The 18,342-nt window shown below is 45.3% G+C and overlaps 6 protein-coding genes across 10 annotated transcripts; 3 read left to right on the top strand and 3 right to left on the bottom strand.

Annotated features, from left to right (window-relative positions):
* Positions 1-1,268: 1,268 nt before the first annotated feature.
* FOXG_22522 (uncharacterized protein) lies at positions 1,269-3,952 on the top strand (the record flags this gene model as incomplete). 2 transcript variants are annotated; one of them, XM_018402936.1, is made up of 9 exons in its annotated part: positions 1,269-1,288; positions 1,338-1,528; positions 1,582-1,798; positions 1,854-2,718; positions 2,767-2,950; positions 3,000-3,111; positions 3,161-3,345; positions 3,416-3,446; positions 3,499-3,952. In XM_018402936.1, exons 4-9 carry the CDS (start codon positions 2,488-2,490, stop codon positions 3,950-3,952), a joined length of 1,197 nt encoding a protein of 398 aa, XP_018257361.1. In that variant the 5' UTR covers positions 1,269-1,288; positions 1,338-1,528; positions 1,582-1,798; positions 1,854-2,487. The 2 variants fall into 2 exon arrangements, with proteins under 2 accessions (XP_018257361.1, XP_018257360.1); XM_018402935.1 differs by having other exon boundaries at positions 1,269-1,528.
* A 4,324-nt stretch (positions 3,953-8,276) lies between these two features.
* FOXG_22521 (uncharacterized protein) lies at positions 8,277-9,259 on the bottom strand. Of its 4 annotated transcripts, none has more exons than XM_018402934.1 (3): positions 9,179-9,259; positions 9,034-9,121; positions 8,277-8,970 (listed from the first exon to the last, which is right to left on the bottom strand). In XM_018402934.1, the coding sequence occupies exons 2-3, from the start codon at positions 9,118-9,120 to the stop codon at positions 8,359-8,361; spliced, it is 699 nt and encodes a 232-aa protein (XP_018257359.1). In that variant the 5' UTR covers position 9,121; positions 9,179-9,259; the 3' UTR covers positions 8,277-8,358. The 4 variants fall into 4 exon arrangements, with proteins under 4 accessions (XP_018257359.1, XP_018257358.1, XP_018257357.1 ...); XM_018402933.1 differs by having other exon boundaries at positions 9,034-9,160; positions 9,231-9,259; XM_018402932.1 differs by having other exon boundaries at positions 9,034-9,231.
* Positions 9,260-12,114: 2,855 nt separating this feature from the next.
* Positions 12,115-12,948, bottom strand: FOXG_16438 (uncharacterized protein; the record flags this gene model as incomplete). Its single annotated transcript, XM_018396459.1, has 3 exons — positions 12,115-12,135; positions 12,281-12,400; positions 12,622-12,948. 3 exons carry the CDS (start codon positions 12,946-12,948, stop codon positions 12,115-12,117), a joined length of 468 nt encoding a protein of 155 aa, XP_018257355.1.
* A 691-nt stretch (positions 12,949-13,639) lies between these two features.
* Positions 13,640-14,735, bottom strand: FOXG_16437 (uncharacterized protein). The gene is made up of 2 exons (XM_018396458.1): positions 14,007-14,735; positions 13,640-13,957 (listed from the first exon to the last, which is right to left on the bottom strand). The coding sequence occupies exons 1-2, from the start codon at positions 14,697-14,699 to the stop codon at positions 13,799-13,801; spliced, it is 852 nt and encodes a 283-aa protein (XP_018257354.1). The 5' UTR covers positions 14,700-14,735; the 3' UTR covers positions 13,640-13,798.
* A 1,120-nt stretch (positions 14,736-15,855) lies between these two features.
* FOXG_16436 (uncharacterized protein) lies at positions 15,856-17,084 on the top strand (the record flags this gene model as incomplete). Its single annotated transcript, XM_018396457.1, has 2 exons — positions 15,856-16,144; positions 16,195-17,084. The coding sequence occupies 2 exons, from the start codon at positions 15,856-15,858 to the stop codon at positions 17,082-17,084; spliced, it is 1,179 nt and encodes a 392-aa protein (XP_018257353.1).
* A 289-nt stretch (positions 17,085-17,373) lies between these two features.
* FOXG_16435 (uncharacterized protein) lies at positions 17,374-18,216 on the top strand. Its single transcript, XM_018396456.1, has one exon. The coding sequence runs from the start codon at positions 17,394-17,396 to the stop codon at positions 17,985-17,987; it is 594 nt and encodes a 197-aa protein (XP_018257352.1). The 5' UTR covers positions 17,374-17,393; the 3' UTR covers positions 17,988-18,216.
* Positions 18,217-18,342: the final 126 nt, after the last annotated feature.

Genomic DNA, 18,342 nt, shown 5'->3' with positions numbered 1-18,342 from the left:
CATCGCCATGGCTGGCATGATAATTTCCCATGCGCAAAGCCACTTTCCTCTGGTCATTACCTGTCCTTGGTTCTTGGTGTTGCTGGTCATGGGATCATTACCTATTGTCTCGGTTTTCTGGTTTGCCTCTCTCGAGTTAGCGAGAGTTGTCCAAGTGCTAGCCAATCAAGGTTGCCATTCTATTCAAGAAAATGCATACTAACGAATGTCTCATGTATCTACCGGGGGCCCCATACCCCACTAGGAGGACATTTCGTCAAGTTAGCTTGAACCGTGAATAATGTTTTATATAGAAGCCACCGTGATGAATTGCCTTAAGTAGTGAATTATTCAGCTCCGTGTTTTCTACTGATCTCTTCGATACCCCTAGCCCGTATGATCAGTAAACCCATTCACAAACTTTCCGAGAAATGTGACGCTCAGTTTATATTTTGAAGATATCGTAAGTGAAAGATAAGCCAACTCGAAAAACAGGCGAAGAAAGGGACAAGCACATGCCAAAACGTTCTAGTATGGAGAAGTTTTATTCTTTTCACACCATAAGACGGGCCGAAGCCTATAAATCAAGGTCGGTGTAAATTATTATGTGAAGTAGGCAAGGCTACGTATAAGCGTAAGACCGTAGGGCAGAACTTGGCCCCCGAAGCTTCGTTTCTGTAACAATTAATAAGCTGGCACGTTCAAGTTACTTTTATGTGCATGGTTATAGCGGCATCAGAAAAGGTACCGTTCCAATTTGTAAAGACGAGGGTCAAAGTTCAATCTTAATTATTAGTCATGAAAGTGAACGAATATCGAAAAAGAAAGGATGGCGCGCTAGATTTGGAGCGGAGAAGGGCATTTGCCAAACACCTGTTCTGATCAGCACTTTCCTTCATATTTACAGGTTAAAGTAAAATCAACTCTACACCCTGACAATAATCAACCCTACTAGGTTTAAAGCATGTCAATAAAATCAACTCTACCAGAGTTGGTTTGGTCATCAGTTACTAGCATGTGACAAGCATGTGATGGCGGTCAAGTTGAAAAAGCCTTACTAGATTTCCACGCATCAGGCAACCTCTTTAATCAGGTTGTGCTGGGATACGCGCCGAAAATTACGGCACTGCCCCGCTGGTCATACCCCAGTTCGTAATTCTTCACTCTCATTGGCTGCGATTTCCAGCCACGAAAGACGAGTCAATCTGCCTTGCAAGTTGCTGGTGCTGGGCTTGATCGCCAAATACTGTCCCTTCAGCTTCATTCTACGTCTCTCTACAACCATCAATTGACCATCTATAATGGCTAGGTTTGAAAAGTCTCTGAACCTCTTTCGCTGAGAGCTTTCTAATGATCAGATCAAGCAGATGGACGGAGTCAATCTGATGACTCTGAACGACACGATCCAGGCAACTCAGAACATGGGCGGAGGAATGACCTTCGCAAATTGAACCGAATCTAGAGACTTCTCCACGCAATCGAACATATTGAGAAGCTTGTGGCAATGTTTCTTATCACCAACCTCGCTGGCTTCGTGGCTTTCATCTGGGTAAGATCAAGCTATATCCCACGGCTGTTTCGGTACTGATTGAGGCTTTTTAGGGTCCGATCAAACTGGCGCTCATGATCGCCACCACCTGGGCGGATACTGTCAGGCAGTTGATTGATGCCTTCGAAGAAATCGCAGAAGCACTCGGTAACCTGGCCTTCTTCCATAACCTCGTTCAGAGTAGAGATCACTTGAAATTGGTATTGGAGGATTATTTCTCAGATATCCTTCGCTTACATCGATGCGTTCTAGGTGTATTTTTTCGCCCAGGTAGGACTACTCGCGTCTCTATATACCATGCTCCCCCATTAATGTTGTGTGCTAGAGGGTAAAAAATTCTTTAAATGGGCTTGGGAAAGCTTCCGGCGCGAGGTCAAGCCTATTGCTGAAAACCTCAAACGCAAACAGTCATTGCTATCTGACGATAAGCTACAGTCCCACGCCGTCCTGAAAGAAGTTCAAGACTCCTGCCAGTACACTAAGGGCCATTTAAACATTTGCAGACCAGTCTCGAAGATATCAGGTCTACTTTGGCTGCTTATGAGCAGTTACGGAGCAAGACATTGCAAGCTGAGGAAATGAAAAGCTATCTAGCAAGTAGATTGGACGTTTCAAAGTCTCGAGCTGATCTTCAATTCTAAATACGGGATCCTAGAGTTGAGAATTCTGGCAACTGGATAGTCTCTAATCCGATCTTCAACTGCGGGGAAAGAGGAAAATCTTCAGATAACAAGGTCTTATTCCTTAACGGCTCCCCTGGCTCTGGTAAGTCATCGATACATTTGCAGTTCCTTGATCGTTTCAACTGCCGCATACTTCGTTCCCAAGGAGGGTCTACCTTGGCAAGGACAATCATTTGTTATAAAAAACGAAAACAGGCATCTGAGCCCCTTGGCCGGAGTTTCTTAGCCTATTTCTTTTTCAAGCACGATGTAGCAGACCGGAGAACAGCTCGTTCAATGCTCCAACACTTTGTCATGCAACTCGTCAATGCAGACGAAACTATAATGAGATTTGCCTATGAGAAACTATCCACCATGGAAGCCACGGAGTTGGCCGATCTGAAGAACATGGCCAATGACTGCCTTACGTCTCGTCGAAAGGCGACCCTCGTCCTCGATGGTCTAGACGAGGTAATAGACAATGAGCACGAGGTTACTATCAATTGGTGTCTGAATGAACCTTTACCAGTTGCAAAGTCATGTGGCTATGATCTGAATATACTAATTTGTGGACAGATGAGCGGACGACTCGAAGTATTGTTATCATCCTATCCTCAGATTGGACTCGATATGATAGATGCTCACCAGCAGGACATCGATCAGTTCATCAAGGATAAAGTTGCGGACATACATACTAGGTTTCCGTTAAAACAACAGGAAGAGGAAACCTTGGTTTCTAAGATATCAAGCGCGTCCCAAGGTAGAAATGGTACTACTGATTACGGCTAATAATTATTAATTAATTTCAGGCATTTTCTTATACGCACGTCTTGTGCTAGATCACCTCGCGGCGATGGACTCGATACAGGACTTTGAAGATGAATCAGAAGATGATACATTCCCAGAAGACTTGGACCGAGTGTGAGCAAGAGGTAGACACCAGAAGGAGAGACATTACTAACGTAGTCAGCTATGACCGTATTGCTCAGCGTATAATGAAAAAACCTGGATCTTCGCGTCACAAGACCGTGAAGAAGATCTTGGGCTGGGTCATTTGCGCGACTAGGCCCCTTCGATGGCGCGAAATACAGTCGAGATTCTGCATCGATGCAGATAAAGAGATTTGCAACATAAAAAGCCTGCGTCGAGATAGCTGTAAGAGCATATGCAGCTCTCGTTGACGTAACGAATTGTGACCTATTTCCCAACATTGAGTATGAGCAAGTTGTCAGCATGGTTCATGAAACACCAGCCAGGTATGTTCATACACTATCCTCGTTGCATGGATATGAGCTAACACAGTAATAGATACCGTGTTCGCAACGGCACGATCAATCTCGTAGAGGAGCATATAAACATGGATCTCTTTTGCTGTCGCTACCTATCCTCTCGGCCTTTTACTACAGGCAAGAGCCAAAGTATCAGTGCCGATATCCATTCAGGTTATTTTGGGTTCTTGGATTATGCTGCTGCTCACTATATCGTCCACATACGGGAGGTTGAGACCTCAGAGGTTTCGACATGCTCAGCCTCAAGATTGGAGGCTGTCAAGGCAGCAGTAGTTGGTCTGGCTAAAGCCAATTGCAAAGAGATTTCACTCCAAGCAGAACAGAGTGATAAGGCAACTAAAGACTTGAACTTGGCTATTCAGGGTAATGTGCTCACTGTGCGAACCCTTATCGGTCTGCAACGAGAGAACTCTGAAACCGCTATTTTCGAAGCAACTGAGGGGCCGAAGAGGCACAAGCGTCACAAGATTTAATGCTCGAAGTTTGCCACGGGATCTTCGAGTGAAACTGCATTCAAGGAACACCTAGCAGTGCATGAGAGGCCATTCAGGTGCCCCCATACTGATTGCTTCGCCCATACAGTTGGCTAAGCTTCGTCAAAGCGACTGGAAAGTCATAATGTGGCCTTTCATCACACCACATCCAAAGCCAAAGCCAAAGCTGTCTTTCCTGCTGAACTTGGGACTGGGGAATGGAATCTTTACGAGGCTTGTAAAGCTGGTAATCTCGATGAAGTTAAAAAGTTCCACCGTGAGGGCGTTGATCTCAACAGCACTCACCCAGAGGCCGTCTCACCATTGTGTGCTGCTGTTGAGGCTGGGCATGGTCATGTTTGCAGGTACTTCATCGATAACGGAGTTGACCCTTTTCGTCAGGTATCTAACAAAATGGCCTCTCGAACTGCAGTCGCTTCGGCGATTTACCGAGAACATCTGGAGATTTTGGAATTCCTTCTGCATAGCGGCAGTAGCCCAGATGATTCAGACTTGGTTGAAAACATTACCTACGCTATACACTCGAACCACTCAGTCGCCTTGAACATTCTCTTGACCGCAAGATAGCCAAAGTAATATTTTGACTTGATCCAGCTAGTTAAGTCGCCCACCCTAGTTTTGGCCCACCCCTGGCTTTGGCCCGCTCTATTTAGCCTACATCGCACAACTGGTATATCGACGTAACTAGGTCGCAACAAAGTCAAATTAAATGGTAAAAATGCAAGGAAAATCGCATTTGGCGCTCTTTAGTCGCTTTCTTCGTCTGCACATGAATCTCGCTCCATATAGCATTTTGTTGGTCGCCGATTGCGTGCCGACCGTCGAGCCAGTGCCGGCTCCTCTTCCGACTCAGAGCTACTCTCCCCTTCCACGATAATGACCTCTTGTACCGCGTTTCTTGCCTTCCGAACACGTTGTTGAGGCTCTTGATTAGCTTGCGCAAGTATCTGCGCAAGGCTTGCAAAGCGTTCGTTCGGATCTTGGACGATCTTACGACGTTTAGTCGGTTTTGCCTGGGCGAGTTGCACCCGCAAGCGTTCGATCTCACGGTCCCTTAGTATAACCTCCATCGCAACCTTATCCAACGCCGCAGCGGCTTTTCGAATAGACAGTCGTGAAGTGGGAGAGCCGCTCTTCTCGGCAAATAGCTTTACGACGTCGCCGCCACGTTTTGGAGTTGAAATATCCGAGGTGACACGTAGTGGTATAGCTGGCCGTTTAGCCACCACGACCCATCGAGAATTTAGAGGTTTGGCTACGCTTTTAGGGTATAAGCCTGTCGCCTTCCACCCAGATTGAACGTTTTCCTTTCGAAGACCAATTTCTCGAGCTTTCGCATAAAATTCGAGAAAGTTTGCCTTTCCAACCTTTGTCGCATCTGTCAAAGCCGTATGCTCCCCAATTAACCTACGATAGGCCGTTTTTAAACTGGAAAAGCAGCCGAGATCCAAGGGCTGGAGGACATGGGAAGTATGAGCAGGGAAAAAGAGTAAGTGAACGTTGTTTAGGTAACACATAGTCATAAATTCGTCCGAGGTATGACTGCCGTGACCGTCGACGATGAGTAGGCGACCATCGGCTGGATCCTCGGGTTGCGTTTGGGGTAAAAACACCTTCCCTAGCCACTCGACAGCAATATCATTGCTTGTCCACCCGTTTTCCGAAAAGGTAACATGCCAGCCAGGATGCTTAGCTAGGAAATCCTTCTTGAACCATTGTTCTTGGATACTTTTGGCCTTGAAGATGACCAGGGGGTTCAAAGCGACCCCGAGCGCCGAGATGCACTCCACAATAGACGTCCAAGTCCGGGCATTTATCGTTTTGACTGGCACCGTGTTAGGGTTCTCCTGCGAGGAGCCGATAACAAGCCCGTTAATGCCTTGGCCCTCCATAATGCCGCCCTCGTCGGCGTTGTACCTCCGCCGGGGAGGGATCCAGCTCACAGTCTCGTATAGGTTGAACAGGTGCCTGATATTATCCGGAGTGGCCGCATTTATACGTTTCCAGTCAGTTCGACGGCCTAATTTTGTCTTGACGGCCAAATGGCGCTCCACGAAGTGACTGGACCACTTCCTCCCTAGGGGCTTGTGGTCACCTTGTTGTTTAAGCACGCTGCTAGCGATTGCTCGCACTTGTGCGTGTGTTGGCGCGTAACCGAGGGCCTCCTGCCGCAAAATCCATTGCTTAAGATGTTCTTCTTGATTGGCCGTGAGCCGCTGTTGGTCGTCGTGTGCCGTACGTTGAGGTTGGGCACCATTCAATCGACCTCTCGATCCTCCCCTTCTTCCTCTACAACCATACACTCCGTCAGCAACACCAACTAAGAACCAAAAACACCCGGAGCACAAGTCCTCCCATGCGCTCGAAAAATGATAGCACGAGCCCTTCGAGGGACGCTGGAACTAGCCTGGCCCTTAGAGTTTATATTATAAAGGTATGTATCGAGAGAAAAATTCGATTTTTGACAATTTATCGTAGGTGGTAGCGCTGATCTGACGCGTGGGACGGAGCGCGTTTGTGGGGCGGACCAAAGCCAGGGGTGGGCCATAACTAGGGTGGGCGACTTACACATGAAGCAATATCCCAGACCGATTTGATATCAGTTCGAAGAAACTCTCACTCCGTAGATGCCACGTTAATACATGCCTGGTCCCAATATTTCAGACCAGAGTTTTACGATGGGAAAGGAACGTTAATTGCACCGCCCGATTGTGCAGACCACAAAAGCTGGGGAGATATATCTCTTCCAGAGCTCTATTTCCTCCGCACGGCGATCTATCAGAAATGCCACTCTCTTCCCACATTTTTAACGTACATCGGTAGTGAGGGTTACCTTGGAGCTGAAGATAATTTCACTCAAACCGCATTACATTCCTGCATAAGAGGCTTATACAAACGGGATTGCAGTGGCTGTATGTCAATGGTCCGGCGCCTTCTTCAATATGACGATGGAAAACTGGCGAATATTCCGGACAATTAGGGCAAACTACTGGTGCACTTGGAACTGAAAGTGGTTACCTCGCAAGCCCTTTTGCGAGCGATTCTTGCCAGCACCGGAGATATCAACCACAAGGACAATTTAGGGCAAAGTCCATTACATAGTGTATTATCTACTACTGGCTTCGAGTATAACTGGAGAACAAGTCTGTCGACCTCCTCAGTAGGAACAATGAAGGACAAAGGCGTTCTCAGCATCAATGAGTCATGTATCTAAGATCATCAATGGCAGCTTAGCTCTTGATATAAACGCTATGGAGTCTTTCTTTAAGGCAGACACGAGAGTTGCATCAACACCAGATGAATCCAAAGGGGGATTCACGCGACGTCATCACGCGATGAAAATCCAGAAAGCCATAACAGAAAGAATCCAGAGTAGTTAGGAACTTACTGACATGTTCCGAAGTAAAACGAGTCTTGATGGCATATCGAGCCAGGTTAACTGATGCCAATAGAAAAAGAGTGCGAGACTTTGCATTGATGAAAAGTTACGAGAAGAATTGAATGTCATAGATTTCATTGTATTTAGCCCTGTTTGACGGTCTAGCCTAGACACGATACATAGGTGTAGATAAACCACTACTTTAACTTTTGGCATTCATGCTGCGTGACACGTCCACCGACCCATTATGAACGTAACAAACTAGAGCACAGAGCGCGGGCAAATACATAATCAGATGCTACAATGGGGATTCAATAGTTCACGTGCCGATTTCACCTCGTTCACCACGCAATTGGCGGGCTGCCTGCGTATAGCAGTCCCAGCGAAGAAACTAGTCGCGTACTAGTAACTAACCTGCTGAAAACGAGAGCGATTCGAGGATCATTGTGGTGCTGTGGATATTCGGTAATATGACGATTCTGGCCTCAAGTCAGATTGAGTATCGCGGATGAATGCAATATTGAGTGAGTCTAGGCCTCCCCCAAGGAAATTGGAGAACTGCGCCTCATCAGCCTATAATGCTAATTATGCCCCCTTGCTAATCCGAGAGGATTTATAGCAAGACTGCTTGGTAGTAGTAGTAATGCTAGTTAGAGAACCAAAAGGTAAAAGAGAAAAGAAGGCAAAAACATAATGATGATGAGATAGACCCTAAAAAAACGCAGAGAACAGATATCCAAACTCGACTTGGACTTGACGCTGGTAACTCTGGACCATAATGGCTGAATAGCAGCAGGCTCTTTATTTAAAAAGCTGCGTATTATTGAAGTTCTTGGAGAGATGGTTGTTACTTCGTTACCATGTTACTAGTGATGGTAGTAAGATATCATTTCGACACTTTAGTGCAGCTGAAAATGTTTCAATCTTGGGGAAACGAATCCACTATGTTTATCGAACCTTCTCTAGCTTCTTGCCTGTCGACCGCAAATCGTTAACAGGGGCGTAGCTATGCATTGTGTATGGCGTTTTCTAATATGCTATTCAATTGTTCGATCTTTGGACCTCCCTTTTTAAAGATGTTATAAAGTTGTACAATATAATCGCATAGTCCCAATGCTGCTGCTTGCTCCTCTGCCTCCTCTCGTTTCTCTATGGATACCTTCACAACGTCCTGGGCTCCTTTGACTGATCTTCGATAAGGTCTCATAATTCCTCCTGTGCGGTGATTGGAGAAATGCTCCTGAATACAGCTCTTTACAGCATCCTGTGCCACTTTGACGTTGTTTTCGGCAAGTATAGCCTCGAAAACCTTCGATTCTGCTGTAGCAGCGCGACCTTTTGCGTCCTCTAGAACCTTTTGCAATTCCCCAATCTCTTCTAGACGTAGAGCGAGTGTAATAATATTGGCCAAGCGCAATACGCTGTCATTTCTTCCTTTCTCCTCTTCCTCAGATACAGTCGATGGTATGACTATGGCTGGTTGATTATTTTTCTGGAGCCTTTCACTGGTCTCACTACCCCTCCTATAGCGCGTATCTGGTGTCTGCGGGGACGTTATGCCGCTCTTCGGGGATGTTCCCCTAATATTTCTTAAGGAACGACGAGGTCGCTTCGTGGCCTTAGGCGAAAACTGATCATCAATATTTTCATAAAGGCTATCAGCAGGGTTGATACTATTTACCTCGTTATTTGATGGTGATGTATCAGGTGAGCATTCCTCAATACTATCATAGTTAACCTTTCTGCTATGTCCTCCTGTTCTATACATCCTAGACATTTTTAGTTGTAAGAGGGTTTTTAAATTTTAACTATTATAAATTAGTTACCTTTCCCAAGGTTTTAACTAGCCTTCAAGCCTTTAGCCTTTACTTCTAATACCTCTAAATAGAAAGAGTGCAGAAGATATATAATCTATACTTCCCATAAGGTCGACCAAATTCCGTCAACTAACATCCTTATTATGCCAACTCTTTAAGAGTAATAATACTATTATTAGCTAATTGATAATATAAAGTCTCCAAGGTACTTATATTTTATGCTTTTATAAATAGAGACTTAATAAATAATTTTATAACTAGGCTGAAGTATGAAATCTATAATTATACTTGGTGAGGCTTTCTATAGTATTATTCGACTCTCCTACAGCGACTAGGGTAGCCATAAGTGACTCGAATATATTAGCCTTCAAATAATGCTTGAATTCCCAGTGGCATTCAAGTGTATCCCTAGGATTTCTATAGCCTGCTTGTCTCAGCTCCTCAGGCAATATTCAAAATGGTGAAAAGCCGTACAAATTCTCATCTATTTACTACTTGATAGCGGTGGCCCTTATTTGAGACTTTGGCATAACGGGTAATCCCGATACTCTCTGTTCGCCCTCAGTTTGACGAGGTTGATTAGTTAAAAGCTCTGTAGCGCTCACATAAAGCCCATGAGTCGCAATAAAATACTTAGTGCCACACATGTAAGAGTCAACATATTAGTTGCGCAAAACCCTGGCAAGGAACTAACTAGAACCATGGCCTGGGCTGACTGAATGGCCCCATATAAATTCTTTTCTCCTCCTTTCTTTAGTCCTTTCTTTCCTGTATCAATTTCTTCTTTACTTTGAAAAGTTGCTTCGGGAATGAAGATGAGCCCTTATGTCTGTAGTCTTCAGGAAAATACGGAGTATGGCACGGTTGTCCATAACTGAAAATAGCACAGGCTCTAAATTTTCGAAGTCAATACTAGCAGAATTAGCATAGGTAGGAATCTAGATGTTACTTATTGAAAAATCGCCATTATTTGCTCCTGGCCAAATAAGGTACACAACGGGCAAGTCAATATCATCCCTGGAAATGTAAAAAGAGGCACTCATCATATGAAACCCTGTTAAGGCAGTGACGTGGCATCTACCCTAGTGCATGTAACCGGCTGTTTTGTTTACCCGACTGGCTCTTTTTGTGATTTTGGGAGGCATCGGCAGCTTTAATACAACCTTCCCTTTCGTTGCACAGCACTATGCAGCACAGACAAACGGATAATATCCAGGCTCCATCATAATGCAAATTTTATCTCCAAACTATCTTCGAGCTATTTACAATGGGGGCATGCAATCGCACTTGGAACAACTGACGCGAGGCAAAGAACATTCGTTCGCAAATTCTCATTACAATAGCGAGCACGCAGTCGGTAATACAGCAATCCAACCGCTTGTCGACCTCAAAGAGTATCTCGATTCAACCCTACAGCGGATTCATGATCAGGATAGAATGGAGGGAAATTCACTTCACTTGATTGTCGATAATCTGCACGGCCAAAACAAGCATTCAACAGTCGCGATTTTTGATTGGCCTTCGGTAAGTGAACTGCAGATGTTGTTGGAAATAGTTACGGAATGTCATCCTTATGTACCGTTCCTAGTCTTGCGCCTGCAGCAGAATTAAAAGCTTGATCCGAAAGGCCCTAGTCATAATGAGCAGCATCCACTCCTATGGCTTAACAGATACAAGCCGCATAACAATGGTACTTTGTGAGAAAGGATCTTTCTTTCATTATGATACAAATGGTGGGAAGTTATCGATACAAAGTGCCGACCCTGCATCTAGTTATGTACAAGAAAATAGGGCCACTAGAAGCTTGTAATTGAGGAGGATTAGCCCGATGATAGACAATACTGGGGTTTGTTCTCATTCATCAATTGTCCGTTCTTTTTAAATAAACCAAATCTGCGATTTTATACAAAAAATGACTTAATCAGCCAGTTACTGCGTTAGATCTCTTTGTTTATAAGAGTCCGATAAAGTTTCGCTCTATTGATTGTAGTCTTTTCTTTGATGTTCCGCAGATTACGCTAAGTGGCTCGAATGGCTCAACTTATTACTGTTATAGCCGCCATACTCAAAAGGCATTGCTATGTTGGCAGCCATATAGGTCGGTATCGAGGCCTTTTCCTGCGACCGATAGGTAATCACACTGCTTTTCTGTGCTACCCATATCCGTGTTGATGAGATGGTTGAAGGACTTACATCACGACATATAATTACGTACGGTAAGATAATTTAAAAAAGAGTCAGCGCCTAAACGCTGCCTATAAATCAGGCCGCTTTCCTGAGTAGTTCGGGATCAGTGGGCAATTCGCTAGTCGTATGAGACCAGTCTCCTGCAGAACCTCGCCCTATCATATCCTTAGCTGCGAAATACCGAGTCTCGTGGAGGGGCAATGAATAAGGTTTAATATATACCCGGTCTACGTCGTATTTAATTTTCGATATGCCGGGTTATGGTTACTGTCAATCAATCTCAATGCATTGCCTTTGTGGCCTGGTGCATGTTATTAGTATATTATTGTTTAATTAGATGCCACGATCTCTATTAGCTATGAGAGCAGTATCCTTGCCTCCAGGTACAAACAACATAAAACAAACGAACGAGATCCTGGATCTCAATCATTAAATTGGGATAACCTTTTCTTTTTCAGTATAGAAATTCTGTAACATTGTCGAATGCAGCAAAACCTCTAGGAGCATAGAAGGAAAGATATGAATAATGCACTTTTTGGTGAAATGAGCAGACCGAGCTTAGAATTCATGATCGAATGCAGCTTTATTGGCATATCTCCTGTACATATCAGGAAATGCTAAGCAATAGACCTTGTTCTCAATACTATTCGCTATACTGCTAATCGAAGGGGGTGCCACCTTATCCCATCATTTTTCTAACTCAATACGTACATATACCTGTTAGTAAACCTTTCTATGGACACTATGACAAGTCCGCCCTAGGCCATAGTCCTAATATGCTATATATAATTTAGGTAGTCGCAATTGCAACAGTACGAGCTGGTATGACAAGTTCGTCGCAAATCATTTTCTGAAGATCATCATATAATGACTCCCAAATCAGTTGTTAATAACAGAGCAAGCATTAGAGTCGCACATACATACACACTCATAGCCTGCGGTTGCTGATCCAGCAATGTAAACGATTCCTTTATCGAGGATAAAAGGGCCGTGGAACCTACTACCACGAGGAAAGGCGTGCGTGAGCTGTAGGGCGTCTCTTGGCTAGGTTCACCTCTACATAGCGCTTCTGAAAACACACTTCAGGCAGTATACCAGCTACCAAAACCATGGCGGCAGATAAGCTTTTCAGCTTATCTTCTGTTCAGATCACACGCAGATAATAGAACTCTAAATACATTCCCAAAGGTATAACAAGCTCCAGTCCCCCATCATGGACCCAACTCAACAGCAGAAATCATCCAAAGCCGACCGAACTTTCGTACAGTATAGCGGCCCAAAGACAACCATCCGGCAGCTACTGAGGAGCTCAGAACGAACACGCCGAAATCTGGCGAAGGTTCGGTGGAAAACACATGTACAGCCGCTGTATTGCTGCGAGAGAAAGTTGGAATGGCTGAAGCTTCGAGAAAATCGAGTAACAAGGTGGCGAGGATCGAATAAACTGTAATTGTAACACTATTTATTGTGCCACGTTGGCGCGGCTGGCATCCCTCGTTCATCATCCAGGTCGAGGCCAGGTCCTCTACCGTTTCACAATACTGTTGTTCAAGCCTCAAGATGGCGCGAAGTTCCTCATTCGGATAATTCATTGTCAAAACACAGCGTATTTGGAAATAGTTAGATCCATTAGGCAAGATATCAGCATCGTGATCGCTCAATAGCCGAAGCAAAAACACCAGGAAAGCGGTTTAAAACAGAGTTTTATGAACAATTGATTCACAAGACATTTTACTAGGTTCACCGTAAAAACTGCTGGTTTGGGCCAAAATGTGGATGGTATTGCTCGTTGAAATAAAAGGTCTTATTACCAAGTTAACGAGATGTATCAAGTCACTACAATGAAAACCCCTAATTTATGTTGTTTATATTGCGCAGTAGTGCTGGGTGAAAAATGTATTTTTCTTTTTTTTTTATGAAACTTAGTTGTGCATTACTGAGATGAGAGCTCTTCTCGGGTTTATATCTCTAGATAGTTTCATCTAGGACTTTCAGACTAATAGTCTGAATCCTGAAGATAAGGGGGATTCCCAATTTTTTTCAACAATTTACTCAAGAATTTGGAAGACAAGAGGTACAAAGCCCCAACGACGAGAAGACTCCCAATTTAAACACAAATATGAGCTTTTATGATAACTCAATTAGCAACCTTAGGAAGTCATCCTGATCCTTCATAGCCAAAAGCAGAAGACCAAAAACCTGTTCTCAAACTCTCACACAAAACCACGGAAATGCCGCCTGCTTTTCCAAGTGGAAGGATTGCCTTCCGAGAACTTGCCAACGGGCTCCAAGCGGCGTTAAATAACAACTGGCCTTTCCAGATAGAGCTATCAGATATAGACTGCGCTTTTGGTATGCCGATGCCGATATCACTTTTATAGGATCCGTTACTTCATTCGCGACTTCGTGGCCCAAACTACTCTACTCGCATGGAAAGTACATTCAAACGTAAATTCCAACCCAGTCCTTCACTGTAGATACCCTGGTATTGCAGCCTTCGATGGCGCATCCGAAATCTGCTGCTGCGAGATAAGGAGATTTCTCATCAGGAGCCCGCAAGTCTACACCATTACGCTTTGCGTAGCAGTTGGCACAGTAGACCTTTTCACGTTACTTTCTGTTCGTGACTCGATGTAATAGGATAACTTACATGGCCACAGTTCTTCAAGGCCCAGAAATGGCGCTCGTCGGGTGCTCGCTTTCGTTTTCCTGTTGATGTGTTCGCGGGACAGTGTAATCCGGTATCAGCTGGATCATAGGCTAGTTCGTTATAACATGCTGGACAAATAGCGACAGTTTCGTCGTCTTTCTCTGTACCGGCACGGGTATTGCGGGTAAAGCCTGCTCGTGTTGGAGGGGGTGAGGGCGTCCGAGGCTTGCGGTTGGGCGATGCCATGAATATAGACAGGCTCAGAAGATAAAACGCCGGGCCCGACATGGTAGCTGATGGCTGGCTTCCTACGTGAGAGGTTGCCGGGTTATCACGGAAAATATGATTAGTTCGCCATGGCGGGAGCCGGTAGCTCGTACGTGCTCCGCTTCTTGTAGCCTCTCCATATTGCGTTTGAGTCGGAGAATCAGGCAGCCCTGTGAGGTCAATATAGGGAGCAGGCTGTGGAGGTCGTTGGGGAGGTTGTGTAGCTGCAGTGCTTCGCAGCAAGTAGGCGTCGGGCTCCTCTGTGAGGTAAATAACGGAGAAGGGATCAAATACGCCCGGTGCGGACGGGGCTGACTGATGTAGTTGTGCCTCGGGGTAATTGGGAAGCCTTCTTCTCCTAGGGCGCATATTAGCCGAAATGCTCGCCTGGTACATCGCGTTACGGGTGTCGCTGTCCTCAGCCATCTTCAGAAGTTAGAGAAGGATAGTTGTAGATTGGGGATGCTCGTTGAGTATTCAGCTACCACTCTTTGAGCTACCAAGGGCGTCAGAAATTCATAGGCGAACTGAAGTTTTTCATAGAAAGCCTAACGATTAACTGCAAAGCCAGAGAAGTCTCAAATCGAATGTCGCTGGCAACCCCAGGTACAGCCACCTTACTCAGCTCCTTGTCTCGCTGCCAGGTTTCCATTTGCCACTTTGGTCAACAACCGCAGTATGTGTACCTTGAGAATTTGGACATATTGGCCTTCTGAGACTGTGCCCGCAAAATAAAGACGTGGTTGTCAATCATCAGGACATACACCAAGATCAGGGCAAACAGGCCAGCTAGGCAGGATAGGCAGCAACCTGGGTGAAATATTGCCCGCTTCGATGCACCACTACAATAGCAGACAAGCCGTGTTTGGCCGAACGTCTCAGGAAATATGGGACCACCATCTCTCTGTGATGCGGCCACTTCTGCCTGCGTCACGACACCATGCCTCTCTCGTGTCCCAGGTCTGGCCAGCTGGCCAGCACGAATGCGCTGATCTTTCGAGCAACTGATTGTCTTAGTTGTGAAGAAGTTCTTGCGATACTGCTAATGAACAGTCGCCTAATGATTACGTGACGCTTAACAGCTCATCAGAAAATTAGGAGAATTCCCTATCTATCACGCATCAGGGACTGTCTTTTTCATTGATGGGAGATCCCTCCCGCCCTCTTGATGTTTTCGTCGCTCTAATGATTTAAGCAATTTACCTCCCACCCCTCCAGAGAAACGTGATCTTCCGGGCAAAGTCATGACACCAACCAATAAAGAAACGAGTAAAGTGCGCAACCAGTTGCGACATGAGTGTAAAATAGAGCACAACCAAGGGCGTTTCATATCCAAAACTTACATCTTCTTAACACGATACCCCTGCTATGTATTAGAGCTGCAGTATTTCAACGGTATGCTTTGACGGGCTTTACAGAGAGGTGAAGCTTACGCTCACAGTACGTAGATAACTTTTAAAATGCGGACTTCTGCCCTGTCACTGCTGAGCACCATCAACCCACAAGATCTCTTTCTACTCATTTTAGGATTTGGCCTGCATACTAGCCAATTTTCACTGCACCAGCTACACAACTCGGTCTTATGCCTTCTGAAAACAACCTCATTGAGGCACTTCAAGGCCTTGACGATAAGTCTTTCAACAACGAGGCGGGGCGTCTTCGTGCCTTGGAGGCGCTAACATTGGCCTTGAGCAAAATCCAAAGGCCCTGGGATATCGTCTGGCAACACTGTTGGGTCAACCCAGCTACTACCGCATGCACCAAGACTTTGATCGATGCTGGTGTTTTCACAAAGTGGGTTGAGGCTGGGGGTGGAGACAAGACTTGCGCTGAGCTAGCTGAGCTTACCAAGACTGATCCTGTGCTGATCCGTAAGCTACTCCCTTCAACAACTTCAAGCTTAATCATTGACCGCTGACAGGGCGACTGATACGGCAGATCTCTGGCCAGAATCTAGTCATTGAGGCTGCTGAGGACACATACAAACCTACTCCTTGGGTGAAAGCACTGGCTGCAGACCAAGCACTCGCCAATGTCTATGGGGGCTTATATCATTTTGTAAATGTCCCAATGTTTCGAACATTGCCTGAATACCTGAAACAAGTTGGTTATAGGAATCCTACCGATTCCTATAACTGTAACTGGCAGTTCGTGAACGGTTCGAAGGAGAATGTATTTGAGTCCCTTGTTGCCAATCCTGTCGCTGCAAGAGAGTTCAATGATGCTATGGAAAGCCACTCCAAATATAACCTGACGCCTTGGCCTGAAATCTACCCGACCGGTACCCTCCTTGCTAACTATAAGCTTGACCGGCCATTGGTCGTAGATGTCGGCGGCAGCAAAGGCCATGACTTGATCAAGTTCCATATCCGCCATCCTGGTACTCCTGCGGGAAGCTTAGTCCTCCAAGATCTACCGGGGATCCTTAGTGAACTCGATATTCCGGACATTATATCTGTAAAGCCTCACGACTTCTTGACTCCCCAACCAGTCAGAGGCGCTCGAGCTTACTTCATGCACAATATCTTGCACGACTGGGAAGACAATAAAGCAAGTCAAATCCTCAAGCACATCGCTGATGCAATGGAGCCTGGCTATTCAAAACTTCTTATCCACGAGAGCATTATGAACTCCATCAAGCCCCTCGCGCGGGTGACGACGTCCGACATCACCATGATGGCTTGTCTGGGTGCAAAGGAGAGAACAGAGAATGAGTGGCGCCAGCTGATTCAGAGTGTTGGGCTGAATGTACTGAAGATCTGGGGTCCATTTGAATCGATGGAGGGTATTATTGAAACAGAGCTTGCTTAGGGCTCCATGTATTACTATTCGTCTCGTAAACAAAGGGTATTTACTAAAATAATACATTGCTATAGCCCTCGAAAGACTAAAAAAGTAAAATGAGTATTTAAGTACTATAAAGTAAACTTATAAATAAATAGATTATTACGTACGGAACCAACTGTAAAAGGAGCAATATAACTATAGAATAACATAAATCGTATTATTTCGTATTTTTATACATACGCCTTAGAAATAAAAACTGATTTTAATATAAAAACATATACACTACTTTTGACCCAAATGACAAACTGTGTTTTCGGCTTAATATTAGTTAACATGTTTACTCGTAGCTCTGCAAGTATTACTCCCCACGATCAGTACTCTAGCACCATTGGAGTTCTCGGCTGTAAGATCGACACCAACCGCGTTGCCTACTGGCCCGGTACCGTTGACTGCAACAACATCTGCGTCAAGGTTTCCAACGAGGGCCGCGACGTCCATCTCCTCAAGATCGACTCCTCCGGGGGTGCTCACGACATCTCCTACGATGCTTGGAACTACCTTGGCTTCGGCGAGTCCGCTACTAAGAACCCCCAGCAGGGCGGTGGCATTGTCATGGACTACGAGTTCGTCCACGCCTCCAAATGCAATGAAATCCTCGACAACGGCAAGCTTCCCCTATCGGCCGCCAATTCCATGAACTATGTCGCTTCATGCCTTGACGAGCCCACAAGCTGGGTCGCCCAGAATTATGAGTTGTACAACATCAATGAACCCACCTGCAAGCGCGGTGTCGACGAGAAGTGCCACCTGAACCTTGCCGTCAGCAACCAGCCCGAGTGCCCCAGTGGCCTCGGCTCCGGCAGTAGTCTTAACCTCAAAGTCGAGAATATCATTTACGGCTCTGGCAAGTCAGTCGTCGCACCCTAGGTGATATTAATGACTCTGGATAGGTGGAGTAAAATAGCTCAGCCAGATAGGGATGGAGAGCCGAATAGTGGTAGGCTGTGTTGTACGGCAAAGTCAGTGCTGATAAGCTTCACATGACATAGGTTAATATAAATAGATACTTCAGAAAATGCAGTAGGTTTAGCAATGACAGCATAGCATGCCTTTAGCTTAACTTTAATACAATCGATAAACTCTCCATTACAGTGAGCATGAAGATTTCTTTTAGCTCAATCGATTCCGTCTCCTATTAAAGTCCACATACAGCACATCAGAGTCGTTATCAAGCCGCTTAACACAATAGAATGCAACGTGGCGAGCCGGGAGACATCAAAAC

Source organism: Fusarium oxysporum, chromosome 14, assembly GCF_000149955.1.
Source record: "Fusarium oxysporum f. sp. lycopersici 4287 chromosome 14, whole genome shotgun sequence".
NCBI lineage: Eukaryota > Fungi > Ascomycota > Sordariomycetes > Hypocreales > Nectriaceae > Fusarium > Fusarium oxysporum.
The sequence above is the reverse complement of the archived record's forward strand: the minus strand, read 5'-3'. Positions and strand labels throughout refer to the sequence as shown.